Here is a 17,846-nt window from a genome sequence, read left to right as displayed (position 1 = left end):
CTTTTCTAACTCATGCTCGGAAAAGTAACTCTCAGGCTGGAAAGGTCGTTATCACGAGAAAGGGAAATTTGGACTTAGCATAGCCTAGACGAGGCAAGAAGTGAAGATGAAGTCATATTGTGTCGTTCTCTTATTATCTATCCACCAGTCCCCGAACCTCTCGGCGCTCCTTTTCTCTTCTCTTTCCTTTCCTCTACCCATAACGGATTTTAAATATCTCTCCTCGCATGCCTATCACATCACAGAAATGGCCCGAGGCGTTTTCACGATTCGTAATAGTTATAGTGAAAGATTCGTCCGTAAAGACTTTTGGCATCCCCTTCGTCGACTGGACAAGAGTCTGCAGATGCTTCTGCGCCTCAACTGTCGTTTGTCATATCCGAGGAAAGTCAAGAATTAAAGATCACGTATGAGAGTTTTTTATTCCGCGCATAGACTCTTGGATCACCAACGACTGAAGTCTGATGTTATCGTCTGCTAAGTTGTATATGCAAAGCTACAGCTACAAACCCGACATGCATACCTGGCGAGCCAATTGTACGGAGTAGGCGTACGAAGGTGCCGAGATGGGTCTGTAAAGGCTGTAAAGTAGAGCAATGTAAATTATAAAGCAGAAGACCTATTTCAGAGCATAATAAGATATATCGAGCGGTAAGTAGGGCGATGATACTGGGAATTGCAGTGCGCACTGGAGGTCTGCTTTTGCGCACAACAACATACATACTATCCCGTCCCTTGAAGTACTATGAATATGAATTCGTCAACTTATCCCACGGCCAAAAATTAGAATTATTTAAGAAGGGGCTGGTGACTTGTAGAGAGTAAGTAAATTACTCGGCCACGTTTCTCCCGAGGCTTATGCGCTCACAGAATCTTGGCTATAAAATCCCGTCCTGGCCTGTTGCGCGTGAAAATTGAATTCATCCCAGAGCGGTGTGATCGTTTAAATCTAGGTTATAGAAAAGAAGGTCAATAAAGTAAAAATCGGGGTCTAGACGGATGCATTTTCAGTTGTAGTAGTGAGTACGCTGTAGGTACACTACACCGCACTTTCCGCTGCCCACCCTCCCCCGCCTTGCAAATGCGTATTCTTAACCTCCAATTCCAGAGTCTTCTAGGACAATTAGAGCTGATCAGTCCGTGATACTATTAATGCTCCATTCCAGCTCTGGAACTACTATGTAGCATAAGTACCTAGGTACCAGAGAAGTAAAGCACGGGTCCCTCCGTAACTGCAGCCATGCCATATCATGTCATTTTCCAAATCGTTAAACCGATTCATTATCTGGGAAGACAAATATTATCGACTGCGCCCAGCCAAGGAAAGCTCAGTTCAAGTTGATTCGATTAAGATTCGGCTCAACTTCACTCAAAAACTCGACTCAAACTTGACTTCATCCATACGACCCAGGAACGCCTCGGCCGCCTTTTCTCAGTCCCTTCCCCGAGCTTTGCTACGACTATACTGATAAGTCCACACCCATTACAGTGGTAAAGTCTATACCCATTCACCCTATTAGGTAAAGTGGGCGTAGACCGTATTAGAAGTCGCCTCGCCTCGGTGAGGTATTCAGGTTACATACCAAATTTGGTACATTACAGCCAAAATTTGATGTATAGCTAAGTACCTCTCTTGTCGAGGAAACAACGGTTCTTAAGTCTCGTTCATCAAGCAAAGGTGATCATTCATGTCTCGCCGAGGTGGCCGCTTGTACGGTCTACGCTTAGTACTACGTAGTATATCCCAATGGGGCCAGTAGGTGTAGACTTGCTTTACTAGCGGGTGTAGACTTGGATTTAAAGTGGAGATTTAGACTTTTAAAGCACCTGCAGGCAGGAACATTTAGGCCTGTACCGTGGTATTAAGTACTGTACCGGTAGTATAGACGTAGCCAAGTTCGCTTCCCCCCGGTATAAAGGCAGATCTTGAAGGGTGGGGATCCCCCCGTTTGGTTAGAGTTATCTGATGATCTTTAATTCAGCGCATCGGCTACTGCCGGTATCTCATGAATAAATGTCGGACCCAGTTTAGCTTTATACTTCTAGATCGTAGAGCGCTGGTTTCTACTACTACGTACGTACTACGTCCCAGGCGTAAGTATTCCCTCTCGAGGGTAGGGAAACCAGGGGGTTTAAAGTGGAAACTAAACTTTTGAAGCACCCTCGGGGGGTAATACTTAGGTCTGTACCGTGGTACTACGTAAATACTACGTCGCAGGCGTAAGTATTACCCCTCGAGGGTAGGGAAAACAGGGGTTTTAAAGTGGAAACTAAACTTTTAAGGCACCCTCGAGGGGTAATACTTAGGCCTGTACCGTGGTAGCTTAAAGCCCGGTCAACTCTATTACACAGACTGAATACTAGCCCAAAGCTACTTTCAAAGGCTAATTGAATCTTTATAAGCTAATCGGTGTAAGACTTAGTAAGATCCCTTGTAAAATTATACTTTCGACATATCGTTCTTCAACACACCGATTTAACCGCGACTTCTATTCGTAATATTGGAAGCCCGAAGAACTTGACCGTTACTAGTAGTAGTGGTATTGATTTACCGTCTAGCGGACAATTTGATCGTTAACGCCCCCGAATTTCACGTATCTCACCGGGGATTATCATCGAGCAATTCCGAATTCGCTTTTCAAACTTTTCGATTCATCATTCCCACCTTCCAGCTTCATTCGGTATGGAAAAACTCAACGCCCGAATTTTCGTAGCCGCTTCGGCTTCGGGATCCTGACAACATCACGATCGATGTCCGAAGTGGCTACGTCGGCGCAGCAAGACCCCCTTTTGGGATGTCTATGCACCTACTTATGTGTTAGATTCGATATTTTTTATTTATTGCATTACGAAAAGCTCTCGGCTAATCGTTAGATCAGAAAAAAGGCGCTGTTTCGCGCTCGTTTTAATCTACGGAAAGCGAGGCCTTTTTTGCGTTTTAATCATCAAGCGTTTATTCAGGCCATCGAGCACTTTAAGAAAGATAGGAAGGGCCTGTATACGGCGCAAGCTGGAGTAATAAAATAAGTAAGATCGAAAGAGAAGGGAGGGAGGAAGGGAAGGCTTGGAGTAAGACGTCAGCAAGCGCAAGAACACCGTCCGATACAGGAATGCTGTCTCGTCGGCCTTCAGCATGTGAGACCCAATAGATGGTAAAATTTGAGCTTTGAAAAGAGAAAGAAAAGAAAAAACCATCATAGTAAGTTGTATGAATCACGAAAAACATCTTCCATTCGCCTTTCTTACAACCTACCCCCTATCGTACAGTAGATACTATAATTTTCTCACTCTTCAGGTTCCTCCAATGTTAGCTCTGCAGTAGCAGCAGCAGCGAGATCCAGGACCTCGTCGTGAGCAGCTAAAGCTTCCCGGGTGCATTTCGCACACCGACAAGGCATACCGAACCAGCCCATCAGCTTCTTCCTGCGCTCCGCCACCGGCAGAGCATTACCCGCGGGTCCAATGTAGCTGATGCAGAGGTCCTCTCCTATCGTACAGTCCCGCGTCGCGAACAGCGTCACCTCGCTGCTGGCCGAGTCGTGCCGCCAGTCGACGTTCGGGCTGCAGCTGTGGTTCAGCATGCTGTAGAGGCCGCTGATGCCGGTGCCCGGCCAGTCGCCGAGGGTCTGGCCGTGCTTGTTATTCTGCAGGCGGCACCTCATGGTGTGCAGGACCCAGGTGTCGTAGAGCGGGTTCGTGAAGATGTTGATGCCGAGGGTCTGGAGGATCGAGATGGGCGTTTGGATGTGGTCCGCGAAGTTGAAGATGATGAGGTTGGGTTCTCGGAACCCGTAGGCGGGCGTGAGTCTGACCATGGCTTGGCTTTGGAGTGGATGGCCCAAGTCCTCCGCGAGACTGAGGGCGATGGCCCTCATCAGCAAGAGAGCGTCGAGGGAGAAATCGGTCGTGGCAGTTGCTGTCCTCGCAGCGGTGTAGAGGTACTCGAAGTCTTTGCCACAGATCGGAACGTGGAAAGTCTCCAACGCCACATCGGCGCAGACCTGAGAGCAGTACAGGACGTTGCAACAGGCGTTCCGGAAACTCTCAACGGGGCTGGCGCAGCATGTCGGGCAACCGCTGGGATCCGCATCAACAGCCACGGTGCCGGCAGACATTCTGTCAATTAGGATTGTCTCGCCTGTGGCGATCTCTCGTGTCGCGACCACGCCGATGCAATCGTCCTCGGTGAATTCCTCTCCGTCGGCTCCTGTAGTGTTGCGAATCGTACTTCGGACCACCGTACCGTTCGTCGAAGCCCTCTCGAAGTCCTCCACGATACCCTGGAACACCTCTTCGTTCCGAATCAGGAGGTCCTCGGTCATGAACGGGTACGCGACTGGATATACTCCTCCGTTCAAGATAGTCGACGCCATCTGTGACTCGGCCATCTCTCCACTGTCCACTTGAGGCTGTAAGATGTCCTTCCGCTGAGCATACCATGCATCGGCGTTGGCGACTTCACTGGGGAAAACCTCATCTTCTGGGAATTTATCTACCGCTTCGCGACTCATCCGTCCATAGTCGACGCAGCAATTTGCTGCCATCAATCCCTCCATGAGCTCCGTCCAAATTTGCAACTCGAGCCTCTTCAGCATCTCGTTGGCTCTTTGGGCGAGTAGCTCAGGCGTCGATACGGCGGAAGCGCATTTGATCCAGGCCGGATCTGTGGTGTGCAGGGCATGAGTCTTCTTGCGGTAGGCCTGGCGGACTTGATCTCCAAGAGTCGACGGGGTGTCGGTGTCGGTGTCGGTGTCGGTGTCAGTGTCAAGGAGGCCAGCTTCAACCAAGAGGCGGGCTTTGTATGTATCGCCGAGGCCGAGCTCGGGATAGCCGAGGAGACGGAGGCAGTTGCCCCGATTCAGCCAGGTCTCGGGATCATAGGGGAGAGCGGCGAGGAGCTTAGTGAGTCTGACAACCTCGGCGCTTTCACTGGCAAATTGCTGTATTTGCAGTCAGTGGGGGAGGGAGGAGGGAGGAAGGGAGAAGGGGGAAGGGGGAAGGGGGAAGGGGGAAGGGGGAAGGGGGAAGAGGGAGATGGCTCAGGAGTGACAAACATCGGCGTCCAGAGGTCGAGGCGGGGAGATTTCACAGGCCGAAGAGGGCGTGTACTGCTCGAATTTCCAAGGGGAATCCATCGTAGGGCAGTTGATGCCTTACATGGAGGATGTAGTTGCGCCGCGGTGGAGGGTGGAAGGTGGAGGCTGGACGGCGGGCAGTCTTGATGTTGCTATAATCTCAAGTTGTGCGCGCGAATTTGAAGTTCAAGCCGGGCTGATCATCACTCACAAAGAGTCAGTGGGGTGAGCGTGACCCCGCTAAGACTAGCCTACAGTCGACTCTTGTGTATTTACTTTACTTTTTTTTTTCTTTCTATAGAGAGATTCATCTTCATCAGCAACTATCTGGTCCGGCCGCACTCTCCCTCCCTCCAGGTCTCCTCATATCCCCATCCCATCTGGACTCTTCGTCCGCAACAGATTCAGCTCTTCGATTCGTCGGCTCCTGACCCTCTGCAACGATCTCGGTAACTCTTCCTCATTCCTGACCCTCTCCATCTCAGCCTCTTTCTCAGCATGGCCAAGACTTCTATCCACACGGCTCTTGGAGAACGTAGTCCGTCTCTTGACCAGCCCCGAGATCCTCGCCTCAGACGGCTCCAGCATCACATCCCTCATTTCCATTTCCTCTCTTTCGGCCTCCTCGCCAGCTCCGCGCATCGAGCTGGCGTGCATTCGATCCACAAATCCTTTGTAATTATGTCTTGTCAACAGCCCACTACGGAACTCGTTGGCTCCAACCAAAAGCTTGACCAGGTCAACGAGTTCTTCAAGGTACTCGATGACTTCGATTTGCCCCGCACTAGCTGCGTTCCAGCTCAGGAATTTCTGCTGTACGATGCGCTTGACCATCGTCATCTCGAGCTCAGAGCGGTCCGAGTGCAGTGGGTGGACGTCGCCTGCAAGGACGACTTCGCGGACCCGGTTCACCATGCGGAGGTGGGCGAGGCGAGCTGAAGGCAAGAATTGCGGCAATGGAAGCTTAGTAGTGAGCGCTTCGTGGACCGCGAACAGGACGATGGTGATTGAGCCAGCGACGTTGCGCCGGTAAGGATATACCTTCTCATTCAGATCCTCCAACACACCCGAGCCGTATTCTTGGCGGAGATGGATCGTGTTATCCATCCTATCAACAATGGTGTGCAGGCAGAAGAGGATCTCGGCGTAGATGAGAGCGAGGCCCTTGAAGGAGCCTTTGAGGCGTGGCTCCTGGGCACAGAAGGGTAGGAAAGTACCAGCTGCCATCAGCGCTCCCTGGGCTTTGGCTTTGGCCCTGTTGAACCGGATTCTGACTTGGGAAGAGTGCACGTCGATGTTAGTTCCTGTTTCAACACCGTGAGCAAGGCAAGCTTCCATCTCGCTGATCTGGTAGATGGATGCGGCTAGAGACTCCACGAGTCGGTCTCGGGCTCTGACAGGGAAGAGTAGGACTTCTACCATCAATGCCACGACGCCACCGATCAAGAAAGCAATCAAACGTTTCAAGAAATTCTCTGTTGCAGTTCCGGGAACGGTGTGATCTTCGGTTGCCAGAGCCACAACACACATTGAGATGATCGACACCATGCCGGCTTTCACGTATTTACTGCCAAGCTGTATGTACGTTGAGGGAATGATGCCAATCACAAGAAGGATCACGCATACGATTTTGTTACCGTTGCGAGCCTGAAAAGCCACATAACCCCATACACATCCGACCGTGGTTCCCACAGCGCGAAGCATGAAAGTCTGGACCGATGTTCCGATCGCAACCTCTGTAATCAACACAAGCTGCAGAGCAGCCCAAAGCCCACGGTTGAGAGAGTACCATGCGTTCCACTTGTGGACGAAGGCGGGCCAAGTCACCAAGAAAACGGCGACCGTCAGCTTGATGGCATACATGAAATCCTCGCTTGCTGCCAAATACTCAAGAATGTCCGCAAGGCCACTCCGGACCCGATCTATTGTAGTTGATTTCCTGGCCTGCCGATGGGCCTTGGGAGGGGACTGTACAGGTGTATGTGGTGACTGTAAGCCACTGTCAATCGGAGGCGCGGACTCGATATCCTGGTTGCCCACATGAGTTTCCATGCTTGCAACAAAGCCGTCATCAACATCTTGCACATCACCGTCGCTTCTCCCGGTTCGCGCATCTTTTCTTGCAATTTCTGGCAACGCCAAGGGCTCATCCTCTCCGCCAGACACGAGCCATTTGCGCCAGTTGATTCTAGGAGCGTAGATTCGCGATCGACCATGCCTAGCTTGTCGCTTCTCAACTAATTGCCTCGAATGGCGAAGGATCTCCAGAATATGTGAAGCAGCTTGACGAAAATTGAGAAGGAAAGATGACACCAGGAAAGTCTCCATCCGAGGCATGACATCTATTTGTGGGTGTTCCAGATCATGAAGAGAAGCGGCAGCTTCTAAAGCCAACGCAGAATTTCTGTCAAAGGCCGCCATAGCTTCTGTCAATATGTCCACACGGATGTCAATCTCCTCCACCCTAATACCAGAGGGAGCTCGAGCACCTGACGGAAGCTTGGGTACATCGTAGCAGTAGGCTAGACAGGACGTGACTACGTCAACAGTCTGATCAAGGGCAGTCTGAAGTTCTGAGAGAGGTTTGGATATTCTGCTCACGAGGTACTTCAACAGCTCCACGTCGCCCGACTCAATCTCTTTGTGGGGCTTGATCATCTCCAAGTCTGCAATTTCCCTCTGAAACCGGTTCCTGCTTCTCTGTGGTTTCTGCCTCTTCTCTCGATCTCCCCGTCGCTGCGCAGCACGCTTCTCGTCAGCAGACTCGTCGTGGGAGCTCTCTACTGCAGTACCGGGCCGGGATGAAACAGCATCGCTTTCAGTTCCGGCTAATTCGACCAAAGTCGCGACTCCATGCCCGGTATCGTTCTCACCATCGCTTTGTTCATGTGCATCACCCATGAGAGCAAACTTACTCTCGCAGGCAGCAATCAAGGCGATGGCGTTTGCCACCAGGTTGTTCATGCTCGTGGCACTGATGAACTTGAGGTCTCTCGGAGGTAGGACGGCCCAAGCCAGCTCAAAATTGCACTCCTGCTGAGCTGCCTTGCAGCCTGCGAGCTTGGCTCGAAGCTTTGGCTTCGCATCGATTAGAGATTTGAGTTTAGTGAGCTTAAAAGCTTCTATTGTCGTGGACGTGTCGTTTCTTGCTTCGGCAGGATTTTTCGCAATATTTTGTTCCCCTCCTCCCCCTCCACTTGTTTTCACGTCCGTTGCATCAGGCTCTACAGCGATAGAGATAAAGTACTTCCCTGCATCTCTCACAGCACCCACAGTGGCTCCCAAGGTCTCAATGGTCGTGGTACCTAAGAAACTGCTCGAGAACTCCGGGAATACGAGGGCGTTGACGAGCAAGAGGATGGCCAATGCGGTCAGAACCGGGTACAGAATCGTCGTGACACTTGCGGCAGAGACGGCTGTATACGTTCCCGACAAGCTAACCACCGTGACAATGACCAGCAAGAGGACAAAGATGAACAGCCGCGGAGTATGCGACCTCAAGAATCCGTGAAACAGTAATGACACGGTCAGGAATACAGCCTTGATTGTATATGCCGCCGGTGCATTGTCCTCGTATACGAGACTCGAGAGGTATATCCCCAGGACTGACCAGCCTACTCCCAGCAGCGTCCCGGCGAGGGTGAGGACAAGAGCCTCTGCCATCATGCCGAATCTTCTGCCTGGATGTCCGAAGACAGTCGTGATGGGAGCCAGATATGCAGCAGGGCCGTAGACCTGGACCACGGCCGGGATCAGGGCTATGATGACTGTGATTGTGGTGGCCAACGTATTCTTGAATATCCGTTGCCAGAGATGGTTCGTGAGAAGGTTGGTCCAGATGGCCTGCGCCCTCTTTTCCAGCCATCGTTGTATCTTGTCCGCAGCCTTTCTGGGGCCGGATTTTGTCTTTGAAGCCGCCATCATGGGGTGGAGATGGAGGTCGAGGGGAATGGGGATCTGGATCCGGATCCGGATCCGGATCCGGGTAGATTTGAGGGTTTCGAGAGTTCCCAGGGCCGCTGATTGAGGGCTGAACGGTACGTCGCCATGGTATCGGGTCTGGATAAATCAGGGAGAGAATGGAGATAGGGATCGAAGGATATGAGGTTAGGAGTGGAGTGGAGCGGGTGGAGGTCGGTGGCGGGTCGGATCAATTGAAGTACGGAGTGGCGGACAGTGACAGTAACAGTGATAGTAACAGTACCGGGTGACAAACAGAAGAGCTGGAGGAGATGGCGTGAGGGAAAATTTATGTGGTGTTGTATATATTTATATTTGCATTTACGTCTATAATTACTTTCAATGTGTGCACCTGTTTTAGCTCGGTGCATTTGAGTACCGGTACCTCTGTACTTACCTAGGTACCTACCCCTCTACCCCCTCGGCCTCGATATCATCCTCCCTTCAACGCCCTCGAGTCCTCCTGTCAACCTCACCAACTAACCCTCCCCTACCTCTTCGGAAATGGCGCCCGCTTCTACAATCATCGTAAGGATGCCTTCAAAACCGTGTGTACAATCCCCTGCTAATAGATCCCTCCCCTCCACCCAGGCCAAGCTCAAGGTGCAGCTGAAGCTCTCCATCGCCCGTCTACGCATGGTCCAACAGAAAGACGAAGCCGTATCCAAGCAACAGCGCCGCGCCATGGCTCAGCTTCTCGAGGCCGGCAAGATCGAGTCGGCCAAGATCCGCGTCGAGAATATCATCCGCTCCGACATCACCACCGAGCTCCACGAGATCCTCGAGCTCTACTGCGAACTGCTGCTTGCGCGGACGGGTCTCATGGAAGAGAGGACCTGCGACCCAGGACTAGAGGAGGCCGTCAAGAGCCTGATATACGCCGCCCCGCGCACCGATGTGAAGGAGCTGCAGCAGGTGCGGAACCTGCTGGTGGAGAAGTACGGGAAGGAATTTGCGCTGGAGGCCCTCGAGAACAGCGATGCCAAGGTTAGCGAGAAGGTGCTGAAGAAGCTTGCCGTCACGCCGCCGCCGCCGGAGCTGGTCACCGGCTACCTAGAGGAGATCGCGCGGACGTATGGGGTGGATTGGCCCAAGAGGCCCAAGGCGGAGTTGGGAGAGCCGCCTGGCTATGCGGATGATGATGATGATGATGATGATGATGATGATGATGAGAGTCCGAGTGGAGGACAGGCGCACAAGAACATGGAGGCGCCAATCGGAGTTGAGGGCGCGAAGGGGGTCGAAGAGCGAGAGGAGTTGAGCAAAGCTACGCCGCCGAGGAGTTTTGGACCGCAGAGCCCGCTGAGGGTTAATCCGCCCAGTCCAAGTACGGATAATCTACATCCTAGGGTCAAGGGGACTTTGGATTTGAAGCCCACGAAGAAGATGCAGGATGTCGGGACGGGAAAGGGGACACAGATTAAGGAGCCTATTGGTGGAACCATACCCGATGTCGATGAGTTGGCCCAGAGATTTGCGGCCTTGAAGAAGTAGAGACGGCATCTGGGCGTAGGCATTGGAGTTTGGAGTTTGTGGCGGTAGGCAGTGGATCCATAGGAAAGGGAGCCAGGCTTGTTGTACGTAGTACAATGTGCGAGGCAGTATTCGATATTGAGTGGGATGAGTGCTGATATAATTTGATTGGAGATTCTGGTGAGATAGGAGAAAGGGATACCGCACAAGACCATACCTTCTAAAGTCTCATATGCTGAGCGGATATAGTGGCCCCTACTCGGTACGGAGCAAGATGGAGCTCCAGCCAAACTACCTCGGATCATGTTCCAGCATGGATTGGACATTGATTTTGGCCCGGTTTCCTACTATGAATGCTAAATCCAAAGGGAAAAGAAAAAGGCCAACTTAGGGCTTCGAATATATCTACACCCTCTCGATATTCATTAAATCATAGGTAGCTTCAGCACCTTATCCGCAAAATAATTCTTAACCATCTGTCTCGACACTGGCGCGATCCTCGGCACAAAACACTCTCCAGATGATACACCTTCGCATGTCCCATTTCCCCCAAGACTCAGCATGCTCCTCTCACGCGCCGAGAATGCCGCTGCCTGAGTGACACTGACGTTCGTCGTCGGCTGGTCGTACAGCCTAGCAGCGTGGTACGTCGCCAGCTTCGCAGCTTCGAGGAGCATGTATCCGTCTGCAAGCGGGTGCTAGATCCCCTGATTCATGTCGATTGGATGGCCGAAGACGACGCGGTCTTTGGCGTGGGTGGATGTGCGGTAGAGAGCTGCGTAGCTGAGGCCGAGGGTTTCGCCTGCGAGGAGACAGCGCGCGGCGGTCATGCCGTGGAGCACGATCTTGAAGCCCTGGTCTTCGTTGCCGATGAGAGAGTCGCCGGGGATGGAGTAGTTGTCGAAGAAGACCTCGTTGGCGTCCACAGCCCTACCCTCCATCTTGGAGGTGTGCTTTGGTTCCAGGCCTTGTTTTGACTTGTCGAAGTCGATGAAGAACGGCGAGAGGCCTTCGGAGGGTTTGTTACTTCTTCGAGCGGGGTGGTGCGGGCGAGAAGAACCATCTTTGCGCGGAGACCTACATCTTTTGCCCGGAAATCGTATAGCGGTCGCCGTCTCGGGTGGCTTGGGTGCGGAGTTTGAGCGTCTCAGGCGCCAGATTTACCACTGATCAGGTCGGGCAGCATACGTTGTCGTTACTCAGCTGTGGCGAAGTTAGCTACCGGTTGCGTTGCGTAGATGTCTAGTGGTTGAGCTTGAAGATATTTTTTGTATTAACCTATGATGATGATGACCTATGATGAAGAACGATAGACTAGAAGCTGTCTTACTCTGAGATTATCTGCAGCATCATGGTTGCTTCTGATATACCAAGCCCTGAACCACCAAGGTCCTCGGGCAAAGCAATCCCAATCCAGCCAACTCTCGAAAAAATCTCTATGAAATTCATGGGGATACTCTCCGGATTCATCGTACGCTGTCCAGTATTCCTGGCACACGAGAGATTAGATATGTGTGCAAAGTAAACATTCATGCAGATGAATATCAAAACGCCCGACAGAAGATATCACTAAGGACAAGTCCTTTCTTCTGCACAGATGGGAAACATGATAACAGTCTCAATACTCAAGCCTGGAAATTGCAACTTTCCCACGTGAGGTTCAAATGGCCAGGTAAGATTATGTACGGGCAGTAAGCTATACTGATAAGTATCGACTATCAAATATCAAGCCAAAGAAAAATTACCTGTAAACAAAACACAGTCGACGGAAGCGAGAAGATTGTTTACATCCGGATAATTTGAGCAGATCTTCGCTACTGCTTCTCGAACCTATAGCTGCGTATCTGAAAAGCCACTCGTCTCCATCAAAGTATTTCCTCGATGGGGTACAGATATAGAAAAGGTTCTCGGAGAGGATACCCGGGTACGCTTGGCTCTTGCCAGACATCTAATGAAAGTGCGTGGCATTTGGGGAGGAAGAAAAGGAACTGAAACTCGATGGGTATAGGCTCAGGCACAGAGAGATACTTATTTACAGTAATCAAAGCAAATTATATTTGTATACCCTTCATCGAGATACACTCGGTCAACACTGATAAGGTCTGATGCGAGTCCCGGCACGTGACTAAACACGACGCGCCGCAGAGCTCGACCAAAACAATCGAGACGGCGGGCCCTTGTATCCCACCCATACATAACCTCACCACACCAAATTTCTAGATCCACCACTCGACGACTTCAACAATCCACGACTTCGCGACTAATGCGGTAGCTCTCCCGATATAATACGAAATGATTTAATGATCAACGCCTCCAATTCTACATCGAGATTATCTTGGCTACTGCACTTCCAAGCGCGTTGTTTTGATCCGAGACCATGGCGCCGCTGCGAGGAAATGCGCGACTACAGGTTGGATCCACATCATGGGTGACGGAGGAGAGGACTTCTTCGCTGCAGATTGCACAGGCGGAAACCGAGGAGTTTACGTTCTCAGCGCGGAACGAGGTGGACTGGCTGAATGAGCACATGGCCGAGATCTTCAGCGAGAACCAAGTGTAAGTAAACACGCTTCCATACACGAGCTGCTTCTAAAGACCAGCCTGCAGAAATGTCGCCGAGATATTCAAAACGCCTGGAAAACTACGAGGGAAGACACCACGAACGGCCAAGAAGATCAATCCATTGGAAGGGCGCGCAGTAGGTGGCATGAAGGCTAGTTGAAAGCATCAACTAACAGTATACAGCCATTGTCCGATGTCTTCTCCGCAACACCCCAAGCCCGAGCGAGTCCCTTCAAGCAAATACGCTTCGAACGACCGGTATCGACTTTTCGGGTGGCGGAAGACCCGGTGGATAAGGACGAACAGCTTCTTCCGACTACATCCAAGGCACAACACAAGTCTCCAACCAGGGCGGCACACAACGCCTTCGATTCCGGATATCACGGAAGTCAGGCCGATGAGGCGACCCAGCCAAATGAACTACATGCTCGACACCAGACTGCTAGGGTCTCACCTGACAAACCTGCAGCAGTCGAATCTTCGCCCTCACCAGAATCTCAAGACGGAGAAGACGAAGAAGACGAAGAAGACGAGAATGTGGTGATTTTGAGTCGAGATACCGAAGAGCCTGAGGAAGACGAGGAGCGCAGAGCTCCAGAGGAGTCTTTCGAGACCGCGAAGGAAGAAGGAACCCGAAATGTCACTGGACGGGTTGATGTTGAATCAGAGGTCGAGGAAGAGAGCGAGGACGAAATGAATAACCAGGAGCCAGAGGAGCCACTGTACCCCGTTCTTGAGTCGCCTTTGCAAGATCGAAATGCGCCAGCTTCCCCACAGAAACGATCGCCACAAAAGTCTTCTCCGGTTAGACAATCTCCCGTCAGACAATCACCAGTCAAATTGTCACCTACCAAGAATATCCAACTTGATTCCGACGAGGCAGAAGAAGATGTCGTAGAGGAAGAGGTGCCGGAGGAAGATGATGTCCACATGGACGATGCACCATCTCCATCAGAAGGGTCCAGCCCAATTCGCCCCATCGTCCGAAAGAGCAGTCTCAACTTCGCGTCTTTGCCGGCGCGAGAGCCTCTCACAACCAAGAAGAGCATTGGGAATCGGGTCTCACGGACTAGCCAGCTGGAGCAATCCCGCACTAGCTACTACGGACGCACTACCGGTGGAAGGAGCTTGGGCACCTCCAGACCTGAAGATGGTGACAGTGATGACGAGATGGATGTTGATGAGCTTGCCCATGACGATGCCGGGACGAATATGTCACGTCTTCACAATAAGACATCCACACAGAGACTTCAGGATCAGATTAGCAAGCTCGGACAGTCTCAAACAGGTGTACGGCCCTCGAAATCGTTTGCTAGCAGCTTGGCTCAGTCACAACCTATCCAACCTATCCAGGCTGCTACCGCACAAGAAGTACCACCAAAATCTCCAGAGCGACAGAAGTCACCTGAGCGGAAATCTCGTTTGCCTGGTGCATTCCCCGATGATGAGGAGGACAGCTGGATTGGACCACCTCCCCCTCAGCCTGTCGTGGAGCCATCAATCTTCAGTCCTCGACCTGCACTCTCCAAAAGCCATACAGCGGATGTAATGGAACAGATCCATGCGAAGGACAGCGTCGGTAGATCGGAGTTCAATATTCCAAAAAGAGGCGAAAAACAGCGAAATGCATCACCCGTGCGTGAGCCAAACATTTCGGATCAGACTACGAGTAGTCTCGCTCAATCGAAGTCTGTGTCTACCTCGGTGCTAAAATCTCCCAAGAAAGTAGGCGAGTCTCCAGGGCAAAAGAAGCCAATCTCGGTTTCCAATCCCACCCCACCTGTTCATACAGTCGACGAAGAGGAGGATATGAGTCCGCTCAAATCCCCCTCGCGAAATTTCAAAGGTAGTCCTCTCAAGGCTGCAAAGGATAAGTTCTCGTCGATTCTGAAGACCTCGAGAGGATTGTTTGCGAGTAGCGCTGCTGTAAGTGCGGAAGCCAAGTCATCAGCACTTTCACCCACCCGCATCGGCATGAATGACAACCCTTCACTTGAAGATGTCCTATCCCAAACCAAGACTAAGAGTCCTTCGTACCCCAAACTCGACTCTCATCACATAGACAGTCAGCAATCCCTCCATCGTCCAGCTAGCCCACCAAAAGCTAGTGCGCGGAGGACTCGAGCATCGACGGAGAGAGAGGAAAAGAGGAAAGAGGCAGAGGCCAGGGAAGCCAAAGAAATAAAGGATGCACAGAAGATGGACGATGAGCTCGACAAGGTTCGATTGAAGGTCCGAGAAGATGCTCGTGTGTACCATCAGGAGCAGGAGCGCGTCGCAACTATGCAGAAGGAGGTGATGGCTAGGAAGGAGCAAGAAAAGCAAGCGAAAGCAAGTCGAGCCGACCTATCACGAGCGACTCGTAATAGCCCTCGGAAGACTAAAGCACAGCTCGAAGCTGAGGGAATCGCGGCTGCTGCTGCGGGCACTGATGAACTTGCAGGTAAAGATGCGGAGATGTCGGAATCATCCTCTTCACAAGCGATGCCTCCTCCTGCTCGACCCAAATCGCAGATTGGACGACCAGCAGCAAAGCGACCGTTGAAGGCTGCCACTAGCCAGCCAGCCCTGAAGGGTAAACCTACTGTTATCAGGGTTGATACAGGTTCGCAAAGAGGTCATCACCACCATCCTTCCAACTCGACACTTTCCGCATCTCTCCAGGACTCTCTAAATTCTTCCACATCGCTTCAGTCTGCACCTTCCCATGGACTTAGGCACAAGGCCAGCACCAGCTCTATTCAAAGTAAAGCTTCTACCAACGGCTTCAGGTCGGCTGCTTCTCGGGCACTTGAGTCGGCGGCGAGAAAGAAGGAGCAGGTATGTGTTTTTCACCATTTCAAATGAAAATTGCTAACTGCCGTAGGATGAGCTTGCGGCACAACGAAAGCGCGAGGCGAAGCTGGAAGTTGAAAGACAACGTGCAGCCATCAAGGAGGGGGAGCGAAGGAAGGAAGAGCAGCTACGCCGGCAGGAAGTCGAACGTCAACGTGAGGTTCGGAGAGAAAACGAGCGCGCTGCTGCCATTGCCGATGCCAAGAAAACGGCTTCTCGACAGCTTATTGAGAAGCGAAGACTAGAAATGGAAAAGGCGAAGGAGACTAGAGCTCCTCCACCCGCAGCTCGCGCTCCACCCGGTGGTGACCTGGATAAGGCGCTCCCACCCGTGCCACAGCAGGGACTGCAGTCCAAGCGGGTGATCCCCGCCCAGCGATCGCAAGAGGAGATGGGCCGACCAGTCAGTTCCATGCATCATAGTACCAAGGCTCCACCGAAGCGACCTCTTCAACACGACGCCGACGACTACCATACTTCTCGCCCTGGTTTGCAACGAAATGCGCCATCCCATCACGAGCAACAGTCCAAGAGAGCGAGGACCACCGAGGAGTTTGACGATGATGATAATATGACTGATGACCATCCAAAGATGACAGCGCCGCCGATCCGACAATCTAGTGTTCGGCAAAAGGTACGAGTCAACAAACACGTTTCTGAATTTAGTGCTGACTTTACAAAGGAGGCGCCCACGAAGTCACTCTTCCCGAGTGGCTATGCTAGTGTACCACACAACTCTAGCCTCCAGCGCTCTACCGTGATTTCACAGCAACACCAGATGAACCAATCCAAGCCTATGCATCCGATGGATATGGCTCAGGTTTCCAAGGCACCGATTGCGTTTGCATCTAGCTCTGGCCAGCCATACAAGACCCCTGCTCGTCCAGGTGCACCGAATGGCAGTGGGAAGTCTGGTGCTAAGTCGGCGGCCAAGTCGTCTCCCCGATTTCAGGATGGCGAGGGCATCGAGCTCCCTGAAATCCTTACTGATTCGGAGGACGAGGACGAGGATGCGGACGCGGATGCGAAAGCGAATGACTTCCCTGCTGTGGAGTGGACCAACTCGCCTGCTTTGCGGGAGAGGCTCATCACCCAAGAGGGTATCAATCCGGCTGACATTTTTGGCCTTCCGGGTGCTTTGAATATGGAGGAGGTATTCAGCAAGAGTAAAGACCGGTTCCACAAGTTCCGTGCCAGGACGTCGAGTGCCAACTGGACTGGGCAAGACCGGTTGACGGAGGATGAGATTCGAAAGGATCTCGAAGGGCGAGACAAGCTGAGGAGACAGGGTGGATGGACTTATGATTCAATGGTCTAGGGAGCGAAGAGGGTATATGACTTGGTGATGAGACAAACGGAGGTGGAGGGCTTTCCGAGTGTATCAGCTTGTGGGCACGTAAATTCTTTCGGGGGCCGGGTGGGTCGTGTGGTGTATGGAGTAATTAGAGTATTACAGGCTGTGCATAAATATGGGTGGTATTCTTCAGGGGTTGGGGTAGTGAGTAGGTATGAATATGAAAAATCTCTTTCTATGCCCACGTGCTCTCCGTAAACACCTGAGGAGGTGATGTTTACTTATTTCGGGTAAATTTGGGCTCCGTACAACGTCTCTCCAGGCTCAAAGTAGTATTCTTGAAGCTATTCACACTTTTCACAGACGCGAGCGCGCCAACCCATTCTGGTGGGCGGGCGGGTGATGTCATATGGACGCCGAAGTGACATCTTTGCCGCCGCTACCAGAAGCGTTGGAGGGACATGACGCCGAGAATTATATTTTTCGAAAAATTGACTGGACTTCTCTTGGTTAATTCCCTTTGGAACATTGCCTTTGTCTCTCTTTGTCTTTCTTCATCTTTCTTAATATTTCTTAATCTTTACTTTGACCTCGTGTTTGCCTTGCTGGTACTTTACCGGTACTTACACTGTATACCCATTCGCATC

The 17,846-nt window shown here is 51.7% G+C and overlaps 5 protein-coding genes across 5 annotated transcripts; 2 read left to right on the top strand and 3 right to left on the bottom strand.

Annotated features, from left to right (window-relative positions):
- Positions 1–3,284: 3,284 nt before the first annotated feature.
- On the bottom strand, positions 3,285–5,135 carry L3040_002185 (uncharacterized protein; the record flags this gene model as incomplete). The annotated part of the gene is made up of 2 exons (XM_007292010.1): positions 3,285–4,940; positions 5,055–5,135. The coding sequence occupies 2 exons, from the start codon at positions 5,133–5,135 to the stop codon at positions 3,285–3,287; spliced, it is 1,737 nt and encodes a 578-aa protein (XP_007292072.1).
- A 303-nt stretch (positions 5,136–5,438) lies between these two features.
- On the bottom strand, positions 5,439–8,996 carry L3040_002184 (uncharacterized protein; the record flags this gene model as incomplete). The annotated part of the gene is made up of 1 exon (XM_007292009.1): positions 5,439–8,996. The coding sequence occupies one exon, from the start codon at positions 8,994–8,996 to the stop codon at positions 5,439–5,441; it is 3,558 nt and encodes a 1,185-aa protein (XP_007292071.1).
- Positions 8,997–9,539: 543 nt separating this feature from the next.
- On the top strand, positions 9,540–10,529 carry L3040_002183 (uncharacterized protein; the record flags this gene model as incomplete). The annotated part of the gene is made up of 2 exons (XM_007292008.1): positions 9,540–9,563; positions 9,627–10,529. The coding sequence occupies 2 exons, from the start codon at positions 9,540–9,542 to the stop codon at positions 10,527–10,529; spliced, it is 927 nt and encodes a 308-aa protein (XP_007292070.1).
- A 677-nt stretch (positions 10,530–11,206) lies between these two features.
- Positions 11,207–12,456, bottom strand: L3040_002182 (uncharacterized protein; the record flags this gene model as incomplete). The annotated part of the gene is made up of 6 exons (XM_066157052.1): positions 11,207–11,517; positions 11,590–11,632; positions 11,697–11,711; positions 11,839–11,997; positions 12,297–12,325; positions 12,399–12,456. The coding sequence occupies 6 exons, from the start codon at positions 12,454–12,456 to the stop codon at positions 11,207–11,209; spliced, it is 615 nt and encodes a 204-aa protein (XP_066013045.1).
- A 429-nt stretch (positions 12,457–12,885) lies between these two features.
- On the top strand, positions 12,886–17,223 carry L3040_002181 (uncharacterized protein; the record flags this gene model as incomplete). The annotated part of the gene is made up of 5 exons (XM_066157051.1): positions 12,886–13,064; positions 13,116–13,206; positions 13,254–15,890; positions 15,937–16,539; positions 16,588–17,223. The coding sequence occupies 5 exons, from the start codon at positions 12,886–12,888 to the stop codon at positions 17,221–17,223; spliced, it is 4,146 nt and encodes a 1,381-aa protein (XP_066013044.1).
- Between the last annotated feature and the right edge of the window lie 623 nt (positions 17,224–17,846).

Source organism: Drepanopeziza brunnea (assembly GCF_022702325.1).
Source record: "Drepanopeziza brunnea f. sp. 'multigermtubi' strain 214-2 chromosome Unknown ctg2, whole genome shotgun sequence".
NCBI lineage: Eukaryota > Fungi > Ascomycota > Leotiomycetes > Helotiales > Drepanopezizaceae > Drepanopeziza > Drepanopeziza brunnea.
Note: the sequence above shows the minus strand (reverse complement) of the source record. Positions and strands in the feature narration are given on the sequence as shown.